Source organism: Haemaphysalis longicornis, unplaced genomic scaffold, assembly GCF_048455015.1.
Source record: "Haemaphysalis longicornis isolate Haplotype H1 unplaced genomic scaffold, Haemaphysalis longicornis Haplotype H1 scaffold_2, whole genome shotgun sequence".
In the NCBI taxonomy this organism is placed as follows: Eukaryota; Metazoa; Arthropoda; class Arachnida; order Ixodida; family Ixodidae; genus Haemaphysalis; species Haemaphysalis longicornis.
In genome coordinates this window covers 65,255,535-65,267,214 of record NW_027526295.1, presented here as the reverse complement: position 1 = coordinate 65,267,214, position 11,680 = coordinate 65,255,535, and the positions used below count along the sequence as shown (strand labels likewise).

Sequence of the window (11,680 nt, the reverse complement as noted above, 5' to 3'; positions counted from 1 at the left end):
CGACATGGAAACAGAATACAACCACATTCAATTTGAAAGAACTAGGCTTTGGTAACTCACTCGGCTCCATTCCAACCATGATTTTTTTTTGCCGAAAAACAAATACTGAAAAACGTAACTATTTCACTATACACGAGGCATGCAGTTACACAATGGAGGGAACACTACAAATAGCATTACGAGTGTGCTAACTGCCCGTTTGCATTCCAGTGATTCAATGAATCAAGCCAAACTAGTGCACCACTACAATAGCAGTTACGTTTCTTGATGGTGGCTTTGATCGGCGGCCGCCAATCGCACAAACTTCAGTATGCTTTTGCAATAAGGGTTTAGCAAAGCAATAGTTTTTTGGTTATAGTGAATGGATGCTTGCGGAAACCCCTCCCTGTACCTTGCTCTGCTCAGCCTGTAGTTGAATACCCTCTGGGCTGGCAGCACGTGTTTCCCAGGGTACGGACGCATAAAATCAGGTCTTAGTTGGAAAGCCTCGTCCCCAACAAACACGTGAGGGGCAACACTGCGGCTCCTTGGCAGACGGGCTGGCACAGGGAAGACCAGGACTTCATTCTGCAGCTGCCTTCCAAATGAAGTAGCCTTGAAAACTCCTCCGTCGCTGTGCCGGCCAGGAGCAGCGGCGTCGACCATAACGAAACGGTAGCTGGCGTCTACGATTGCCATCAACACAATGGAAAACGTGCCCTGGAATATGTAAAATGTTATTCACATAAGAAATGCCACGGACCAGCTTGTTGCGAAAGCACCACTGTTAATTATACCTTGTAATTGAAATATTTGCTGCCAGATTTTGGCGGTGCCTTGATCTGTACATGTTTCCCATCAACCGCCCCGATGCAGTTTGGGAAATTCCAGCGTTTGCCGAATTTTTCAGCAACGCTTTGCCATTTGGCAACCCCTGGCACCTAGATGGGACAAAAAAATAGAGCAGTGCATTTTGCACAGGTTGCTTCACATGGCATGGCATCAATGAAATTTTAACTTTACTGCTGGGCACTGCCCTTAATACATGTTACACGTATGGTTCATTTTACAAAAAAAAAACAACGTAAACATAAGACCAACAGTACTCACGGGTAGGTACAGTGGCTGCAAGTGCCGCCACAATACTCTGCAGGTGTGGTGGATGACAAGTCTGCATGTTGACGGGGCAACTCGAAAGGCCAGTGCAACCTGCTTAATTGCACTTCCGGAGGAGAGGTACCTGCGCACAACAGAAAACACTCAGTCATGAGGTGAAACAGTGTGTGAAAGCATTATTCATGTTGCAATCAATACTGTACCTGAGGGTAATGGCCAGCCTCTCTTCAGGGCTCAAGGGTTCCCGACACAAATATTTTTTCACCAGGTCCTTTCGGACAAGCTGCAGGAGTTCATCAAATTTGGTCGGAGTCATTCGGTAGTACGAGAAAAACATGGTAGAGTCTGAGTCCTTTTTCATGACTTGGAACTGCAATGATTGGAGTAAAACAAGAACACAAATGAATTGTTAAATGTGCACTCTTTTGTAAAGCAACTTACGACTCGCGTATGAGCATTTTTTAAGTTGTTTATGATATCTTGTTCATGTTCCAAAAGCTGGTGAATATATCAACGCCGTGGGCCTCACTGTAATACGAAGGTTGTGTCACCCGTTTTTGGAACCCAAAGACAAATTTTTCCCCAAAGCTGACGTAATCACTAGTACAGAATGGGAAGTGGGACTTACAAGAACTGCAAACAATGTTCGCTATTGACGAACTCTTGGGTGTGAACTCGTGTTTATAGCCCAAGCGCGGATGCTGAGGCCAATGGAGTTTTTCAAAAATCACATTTTTTGGGTTTTATGCGCTGGAGCTGCACCTGAGCTAAGAGGCGAGCCGTAGCGGAGGGCTCCAGATCAATTTTGGCCACATGGGGTTATTTAACGTGCGCCGAAATTTCAACACACGTTTGCGTTTTCCGCCTCCGTCAGAAAAACTGCCGCCGCGGCCGGGATCGATCCCGCGTACGTGCTAGCAGCACAACGCAGCCACCGCGGCGGGTGCGGATATAGTTCGTCAGCACGTCGGCGCGGCCGGACGCTTTTAGCAAGAAACAGCTGAATCAAATCGCTTACACGGTTGATTTACTGCACAAAAACACTCCGTGTTGTTTACATCTACATGTGATCTACATGACCTGCAGTAGCAATTCCGAAAGCAGTAGGGGACACGAACGGGTACTTACCGCGGTGTGGTATTCTCCCTCTTTTTTTCGCTGCTGCCATACCTTGTGCACCCAGTACCTCCGCTTTCTTTTTTTTTCCTCTTCCAGCTCTATTAATTTCTTCAATATTATTCTTTTCTTCGCAAGGAGGAGGCGCCCAACGACACCCATGATCAGCCACGCTCCGTACGGGGTCTGTTGAGAACGGGCGTGCGAGCTGAGGAAAGCGGGGAGGGAGGCTGCCGCTGGTTCAGTGTCGGACGTTACTGATTTACAGGGTTCACAGGAGGAGGAACTTTAGATAGGACCTAAACGTTTACTGTGAGTAGAGCGAAGTAGAGCTACAGAACAGGGAGGAGAACTAACTGAAACCAACGCCGCTTCAACTCAGTATATCCGCACAGTGTAGCCAGACCACATAACCTCACCGCTTTCTTCCAATCACAGAAGCACATAAATGTCGGAAACACAACAAAAACTTTAAAAACTTCTTCTACACAACATTTTACGCCTTTCTAGAGGGTTTTGCAACTAAAAAGCAATAATAATAGTCTTGACGGCTTTTTTTGCTTCTCCTGTGTTTCACTTCAATGCATTTGCCTCGTCTAGCCACACTGACAGCAGCGCAGCGGTGAGGCGGCGGCGGCTGCCGTACTTTGCTACATGTAGCGCAGCCCGACGAACATTCGGCGTCGTGACGCGGCTGGTCTTCCGCCGCGCGAACTTCGTCGTGAAAGATCGCTCCATGTAAGGCCGTTGAGAGTCGATACGGCTCTCACCCTGGGGCCTCTACACGGATGCTGCTGGCCCGCACCATGGGGGATGGTATACGGCCACAGGTCGCCATAGCTCTCGCCGCAGCAGATCCCCGCTCCCGAGTCATCATCACCGACTCCCGGGGAGCGTGTCAAAATTTGGAAAAGGGTCGCATCGCCTGCCGGGCTGCTTGCATCCTTAAAAGCTACGAATACCGAAACTACCCCGAGACCCGTATGGTCATATGGACCCCCGCACACGCAGGTGTCCGCGGAAACGAAGAGGCTGATGTCTCCGCCCGCGCCTCTACTACCGGGCACCGCGATACCACCCTGCTCACGGAGGACCTTTCCTTTAATCCGGCTATTACCTTTAGGGAAATAACATCCCACTACCTAACCCTGCATAGACGCTTTCCACCCCCCGCGAAAGGTCTTTCCAAGGCGGAGGAGCGCTGGCTTCTCCGCCTCTATACTAACACAGTATTGTGCCCGGCAATACTGCAATTCTTCAATCCGGCTTTCTCTGGCGAGTGCCCCCACTGTGTGTGCACGTTTTCGGACGTGTTTCACATGGTGTGGGCATGCCCCTCTAACCCGGCTTACCCTCCTTTTCCTTCCCCCCCGCTCGAGAGAGCTGGGAGGCTGCCCTGCTCGGCTGCTCAACCCTAGAGAGCCAACGTGCTCTCGTGGCTAGGGCCCGTGCCGCCGCGGAAGCCACAGGGGTCCCGGACTAGGGACTCCTCCTAGACATTGTAAAGGGTACGTCCTTCAGGCCGTCCATATCTCACTTGTAAATAGCTAAATAAATGTTTTTCACCACCACCACCACCTCTCATTCGATGGTCGTCCGCGCTACGGTTGCTCTCTCTCTCTCTCTCTCTCTCGCATTACCCGACGATTGCTCACGCAATTCGAGTAATCGACCCAACGGAAACGCACAATGGAACCCCCCTCAGCGTCGCATCACACCAGGGTTCCCGCGAGGGGAGGTGGGCGCAATTTTTTCTTTACCATTTCCGGTAAAACGAGAGTTCCAGCCGCTAAATGTCTCCGGAAGGCGTATCTGAGAAACCTGGCGGCCTACATGCACTACACATGCGTCTTTTTTTCAGGTCGTAATACTTTGAAACTTTGAAACTTTATTTCAGCTTTTCCACAACACAAACAAGTCGGAAAAACTGGGGCAGCGAGAAAAAAACAGTGTTAAGCCACCGCTTGACAGGCCTCGCCACCCGTTTTTGTCGGAAGTGGTCACAATTAACAACCAAACTTCGGTACATTAACAAAAAAATATTTAGCATAATCAATAGAAAAAGATACACACACATATAATAGGCACATGTTTTGAAGGGGTGTAACAATGCATCAAGAATCACGAATGAAATGACTACGGAGCATAGAAAACGACATATTGGGCAAATCATGACAAAACGCAGTGTTCAGAAATTTAGGCAAAACATATCTTAGCATATAAAACCCATAATTCGTTCTGCATCGGGGCACCACGAAAGTGTGGGGATTTCTTGTGGCATAAGGTGTGTCATGTGGCTGGAGTGCAACAAGGCTGAAAAAAAATTATCATTTCTTTGCGTAGCTCTTTTACAGAAACATGCGAACCTGTAATTTAGGAAACGGTGAACAGGTACAATATTATATTTTAGATAAATTGGCCGGGTTGGAGCGTCGTATGATGCGTTGCAAATTGTGCGGAGCATGCGCTTTTGCAAAGTTTCTAGTTTTAATATATTTGACAATGTAGTGCTGCCCCACACCAAAAAACAGTAATTGAGACTACAGTAAAAAAACGCATAATCCAACAGAAGTTTTGTTTGCACATGCACAGGTCTTTGTTCCGGAATGTGAGGCCAATTACCCCAGAAAGCTTCGCACATGTCTGGGTTACATGGTCGTCCCACGACAAAGTGGGTGTGAACATGACTTCAAGAGAACAGAACTTTTCTACGTATTCAATAAGGGTGTCCCCTAGGTAAAGGGCTGGTGGGTTTATTACTTGCTTTCCTTTTGCATGAAAGATCACAGCTCTTGTCTTCAGTTAGTTTACTCTCAAGGAATTACTGGATGACCATTTCGTTAAGGATGTCAGGACCCGGTTTGCAGCACTAGCCAATTGGTATACGTCAGGGGAAGAGAGAAAAATACTGCTGTCATCGCCATATATGATATATTAAGCCTCCTTACTTACGTTAATGATATCATTTATGTAAACATTGAACAGAAGCGGACCCAAAATACAGAAGCGCACCCAAAATACTTCACTAAAGCTCATGTATTGACAGCAGACGGATATTCTTAATTGCCTAAAACTCCACGTCGAAGAAACTCCTTATGACAAGTACCAATACTCGACATATGTTATATCTCTTGGTATACTGCCCTATCCGGACTTCGCCGGATGTAGGGCAACTTCGCTAAAATTGCATTCAGTGCATTGTTAAACGCGCTGCAGGGAGAAACACAGGAAGGGATTGTTCTGGATTGAGAAAAAGATTTTTATTCTTCAAGAAATTATTTTTCGTATTTTTCGTTCTTCAAGAAATTTCGTATTGTCGCAGTAAAAACGCCTATCATCAAGTCCAGGCGTTATGTTTGAGTTTCATCTTTTCAAACAAAAATACGACTCGTATTGATTACAGCATACGACAAAACCCACATGAACAACGTACACAACACTGCAACTATGCCGCGGTCACTTCGTGCATCTCTAAGGTGGTTATCAGCAGTGTGAATTTGAACAGTGCGAGTGGCGAAACGTCGAAACCAGCACTTTGTAGTCGAAGCACATGTATTCTCATCATGGCGAGATTTTACACTTTTTCTTGCTTCACAGATTTCCAGAGCAATCCAACAAAGCACAAACTAAAGTCACGATAACACACATGGTTAGGTTCTCAAAAAGTCGCCCAAAAATGATGAAGAAGCAGTTTCGCAGTAATCTCGGTGACCACCAGCGCAATTTGGCAACAAATTCATAACTCCGTCACTGCGCATTGAACAAATTCCGTAAAGGGCGCTAAAACGCAATAAAAGTTCTGCACGCTGTGGATAGAACAATTTTACCAGGCTATGGTGGAACAAAAACGCAAAAAGGAGCAGTAAAAAAGTAATCACTGAGGTGATTTGTCTGGTGGCGTCGTGCGAGGGATAACTACACAACTACTTATCAAGGCTAAGGGGTTATGGCAGGAGGAAACAAACTGTTTTCAAACGGTCGTCGCTTCCATGATTTCCGAGGTGTCTTCGACGTCGTTTCAGACACCGAGGGCACAATCGGTGGGGTTCGACCGGTAGGCTCTTTCTGCCTAGAGGATGGCCCGGTGCTTAGTTGGAGCGAAGGAGTTCTTTTCGGAGATCCCAGAGACGCCACAAGGGCTTCCTTTCTCTCCTGTTCGCTCTTCGTGACTCAGTCTCTTTTCGGGGGCTTCTCGATGAGTACTTCCGGGAGCCACTGGATTGCCGCAATGCTGAGCGAAACCATCAACGCAGCAAGCAAGCTGAGCACCAGTTTCGCGTGCTCACCGCTAAGCGTCTTCACAAAAATGGCGCACAGTGTTCCGGAGGAGCCAAAGAAGAGAGCCATGCTGATGCCTACGCTGCGCCCATCCGTAGGGAACATTTCCGCCGTGTAGAACAGAACAACGCTCCCCGCCGCAGACACGGCAATCATCGTACCGGCCTGCAGGATGGACTGCACATCCTGACTGCCCAACACAATGGCAAGGGTCTTTGACGCGGCGAGCATGAAGACCACGCCCAGGGCGATCAGAGCCGCATTTTTCGGGCCGTAGTTGTTTACGGCCACGCAGATAGCGCCATAGTAGGCTGTGGTCGCAAAAACATCGACAAGCTGCCAACTCATACCAGAGAGCTCCTCAGTGGCCACCATACCAAAGTAGATCGCATTGAGAGTAAATCTGGTAAAAAAGGCTGCAGCCGCTTTGCGTTGAGTAGTGTTCAGTTTAAAGGTTCGCTCCTGGGCGAGGGATGAACCCGTAGTTGATGTCTGACTCAGCGCAATCTTCTGCATCTGGTTGGCGATCGCCAAGAACGTGGCCTTGGCCTTGGGCAGGCTTACCCCGTTCACAAGGGCCGCTTCCAGGGCGCCAGCCTGTGCTCGCTGTAGATCCCATCTGACAAGAAGCCAGGCGGGGGATTCACTGAGAAGACAGCACCAGAGGACCGTGAGCACTGTTGGAACGAGGAGAACGCCCTGGCTCAACTCCCAACGCGGCTCCAGGCCGGACATGACGTGCACGAACGGTGGACCGAACGTCCCCGCCACGGCCGTATCGAGGATTGTAAAGAGCCAGCGACTCGCGTTTCCGGTGACCTCGTACAATAGTATGAAAATCAGGGTAAAGGTCGAGTTGCAGGCCGTGCAGGCGAGCACTCGGGTGGTGACGAACATTGCGTACGTCTCAGCGACACTGTTGCCGATGGCAGCGATGAGCCACGTGAAAGAGCAAACTATGATCACGGGCTTCCTGCCGAAACGATCGGAGACGAAGCCAGCCAGAGGCGAAAACACTGCGTTTTCTAAGATGGCGGCCACGAAGGACAGCCCGTATAGGTACTGGCGATCGCAGACCAGGTTGAACCTGCTAACGATGCTGTCTCTTCGATCGACGATGTCGTAGTCCCACCGGTCACAGGATACCACTGTGCTGCCGTTCCGCTTACCTTCCTGCGTGAAAAGGCGGAATCAAACCACCCGCATAAGCATTCCGGAATTGTCTCGTTTTCCTTTTCTCGCCAATGAAATAGCTATAACGTAGAAAAAATGTAGCAGTAACCAGTACATCAAATTATCACAAGCCATTCCGAATTTATTTGGGTTATTTCTGTGACTGGTATCCATTCACAAGCCGGATTTACAAAGTACTTGTGACAAATACTTGTTTGGAAAAGAGTTAAAACATCCCTCACTTGTTACTTTAGCCAGCAAAATCATTCATATGGATGGTGCGTACCGAATTCCGCAGGCTGCAATCAGCAGAGCTGGTTTCGACGGACAGTGCGAGTGACTCTCAGTGTTGTGCCGCATACTATTCGGGTAGCAATGCACATGCACAATGGGTTCAATTAAGAATGTAATTTGACATATTCAGGACATTAGAATATTTATTGGACTGTTTATTTGTCTAACTGAATATTAATGTGATTACTATAATAATAAAATGAAATATAATAGATTATTTAAGACAACATTTTATTTGTAAATAAGCTGACCATATTTACAAATAAGCTCACCTGGTCCGAACACACGTCTGATATCTCAAAATCCGCCCTACGAAAGCTTTGGTTCCTAAAAATAAGATTAAAAAATGGCCCAGAAACTACAAAGCTTCTCGTATATAACGTATGTATACGTCCAAAACTTGAATATGCCCACTTTTCTCGGACAGTATTACTAAAAAAGGTTCCAACCAGATAGAAAATATACAAAAAAGGCGGTAAGATTTTTTTTTCAAAATATAAGAGGTGTGATTCTCCAACATCTTTGATGACACTTGATATTCCAACATTAGAAGCACAGAGGAAAATGAGTGGAATCTCATTCTTACATAATTGTGTAACTGGCAAGTTGAAAACAGTCCTCTCCTAATTGTGACACCCCTGACTGCCGGGACCTCAAGCCACACAGTGATAAGCGCGCTCTAACACCAATTTTCGATCGCACAACTGCTTTTAAAAACAGCTTTTTCCTACGCACAGTGTCAGAGTGGAATTCGCTACCGTCAGGTGGGTGTGAATCCGGCAAAGTTTTTCGCTTAGTACTGTAGTAGGGTTATGAAGTGATTTGCCGTCTTTTCTTGTACTATGTGATGTATTTTCATGAATCATAATGTATTTAATGTGCCTCCTGCATTGTCTGTGACGATGCTACTCTGGTTTGGTTAGTCTTTTTTGTATTGTTGCCCCTCCTGCATTCGCCTAAATATTGGCCTGCAGTACCAATTAATAAATAAAATACACCCTCCGCAGAGCTCGAGCGCCCCCTGCATGAAACTGTGCCAGCGAGATTTCTGTTCTTTTTGTGCTTGCTCTAATTTCGTATGCTGGAGCTGTTTTGCGTCATTGCGAACGCGTACTATTTTTCTTGAACGGCTACAGCCATACTGCGTCATCTCGAAAACGCCATTCTTGCCTCGCGCGGTTCAAGCCTTTATGCGGCATTTCGACACTGCCAGTTTTTTCTTCCCCAGCCGCATTTTCCGCTTACTATCGTAAAAACCAACCCAACGAGCGTTCCTAACTAAATGAACGCGAGGGTGCCGGTTATATACACAGATTTCGCTCGAAATATACCAGCAGTTCTCTTTGCACTGAACAACGGGGAGATGTATGGCGAGCTCCAGGGGTTCACGAGATTCGAACGGTTATGACTATTTAAACCGCTCGGTTTTTGAAGCATCAGCGGGACACCCTAATGACGATTCATCAGGCTCTTCTTGGGTCCGTTATCTCACAGCGCCGCCTGATTCCGACAGTCGTTGGCATCGTCTGTTACCGAGCCACGACGACAAGGCGAACTCATTAAGTGCTGTGCACTTGAAAAATTGTTCCGACACCGCGCGTACACGGCCATCAATTGACAGCCGATAAGAATTCTCTAACTTGTGCAACTTCACTGTTAGTAAATATAACAAGTCAATTAAACTCGTCGTAACGGTAGAGTCGTCCTAGCCGCCACTTATTTCCTCCCCGTAGAAGTCAATGCATCCGCAGCAGGCGACCATTCCGCAATATTGCTACGGCGGTAACGAATGCGAATGTCTTTGTTTACAAGGTCTGCGACAGGCCAGTCGTGAAGCGGGAACGAGGCAGGTCAGCAGTCAGCTGGTGGCACGCATGATTTTCTTTTTTCTTTTCCTGCCAGTCAACGGCAGATTTCACCGTTCCCTCGCACATACGCCATGCAGGTGACTGGTCAATTACCATTGCTGTAGCCTTTAATGTAACAATGTGTACACTTCACTGTTAAATTCGTAATAATAAAAAGTATATTAAACAGGGCGGAATCTAGAGCCGCCTTAGCGGCCAAGTGTGGTATAGTTCGTTTCAGGATACTAAAGATAAAACAAGAATTACAGCCGTTTCTTGTAACTACACTCCCTCCGTAGAAGCCATGTATTGACAGCAGATAGGGATACAGTAACGTTTACAACTTCACTGCAAACTATGACAGGCAAATTAAACTCTGCTTATATAGTACAGCCGTCCTAATGGTCAATTACATTAAAATTTGTTCCGGGATATACTCCACACATTGAAAGTTACAGAGCATTTGCCGTGCCACAATATTTACTTTTGTCGAAGTTACTTTTTTCTACACGCCCTGTGGACACACGCAGTTTTCGACGGAACCTAGATTAGCAGAGCTCCGCTTTACAGCTTTCGCAAACCAATCTCTGTTTTCTCACATTTAGTCAATGATGGCAATATCTTTATAAACGATTTCACAACTAGTAAATAGACTACTCCGGTACAGTTTGTGTCTAGTAAAGGGAGTGGAGTTATCATTACCATGAATGGCGGGTCGTACATGGTGCACTTGCTGAAGCTCGCGTCCTCCTGGAGTGGAATGGAGCGGTTCTTCCACTGGGCAGCGGACAGTGCAGCCAAGTAGTCGGGAGGACTGCACCAGTGGTCCACCTCCCGGCCGAGCAAAGAATACGACATGGCGTACAGCAGCACACCGAACGAGGACAGCACGCCGCACGTAAGGACACGGCGCTGATAAGGGCCATGCTGAAGGATGACGTACAGACTATCCTGGATGGCGGACCAAGAGTCCTGGACTGCGAAGCCAGGAAGGACGGCTGGCAGTGCAGAGGGCGGATCTGGTACCCCGGGTAGCGGAGCAGCGGGTGATGTCTTCTGCGGTTCTGCAGCGGTGTTCGGGGAGCGGTCCATGTTTTCGTATTTCGGCGGTGTTGAGCGGGCTAGATTCTGAGAGGCTGGCCCAGTACCGTGGAGCTCGGGCTTCGTCTTCGCGTGGACACGCGCAATGGTGATAATGATGATGATGGAGGTGGTGTGATGATATTTTAGGGCTTGCTGGGGCTCTGAAAGACAAGAGTAGTTTTTTCATGCCGGGCTACGTGCACGTGAGCAAAATGGGTCATTACTGCCTTCGGCAGGAATATATCAGATTAGAACACGTCCGGACAATAATAAAATTCCAGAATTCAGCAATGTGTATACAGATGAAATGGACAGAACCTAGGAGAAACTAGTGCAGTGGGCGTGCGTATTATTACTGATATTTTCGCTCTGGTCGCTACTCTGGCACAGAGGCTATAAGACCGGAACAATAGTGAGCTCCATAGACTTGATCATTTCGGTAGTAGGCAGGTATGGATAATTATTACTCTTCTGCTTTATGCGTTTACCCCATTTAGCGCTACATTTACTAAACTTACCGACCTGGTTGCTATTTTTTCACTAAACACAAAAATTTGAACGTTAGCCAAGCCAAAAGGGGAGTTTGGTTTTATGGGAAGCCTGACGTTACAATAAGTGTTTTTATATATTCTGTGCGTTCCAAATAATCGCCTCCTGTATTTTTACAATGCCAAACGCACTAGCCCGAACCGGCCAACCAAGCCCTCTCCTTCTACTCCGGCCACTCTCCCCTAATCGGTAGCCTTCCCAGCGCTTTAGTCACGTGAGCGGCTCGTCTTGGCCGACGCGTGCTG

At 47.4% G+C, this 11,680-nt stretch overlaps 1 protein-coding gene across 1 annotated transcript; it reads right to left on the bottom strand.

Moving 5' to 3' along the window:
• Positions 1–6,381: 6,381 nt before the first annotated feature.
• LOC144168020 (solute carrier family 22 member 7-like) lies at positions 6,382–10,895 on the bottom strand. Its single transcript, XM_077697114.1, has 3 exons — positions 10,506–10,895; positions 6,987–7,662; positions 6,382–6,800 (listed from the first exon to the last, which is right to left on the bottom strand). The coding sequence occupies exons 1-3, from the start codon at positions 10,893–10,895 to the stop codon at positions 6,382–6,384; spliced, it is 1,485 nt and encodes a 494-aa protein (XP_077553240.1).
• Positions 10,896–11,680: the final 785 nt, after the last annotated feature.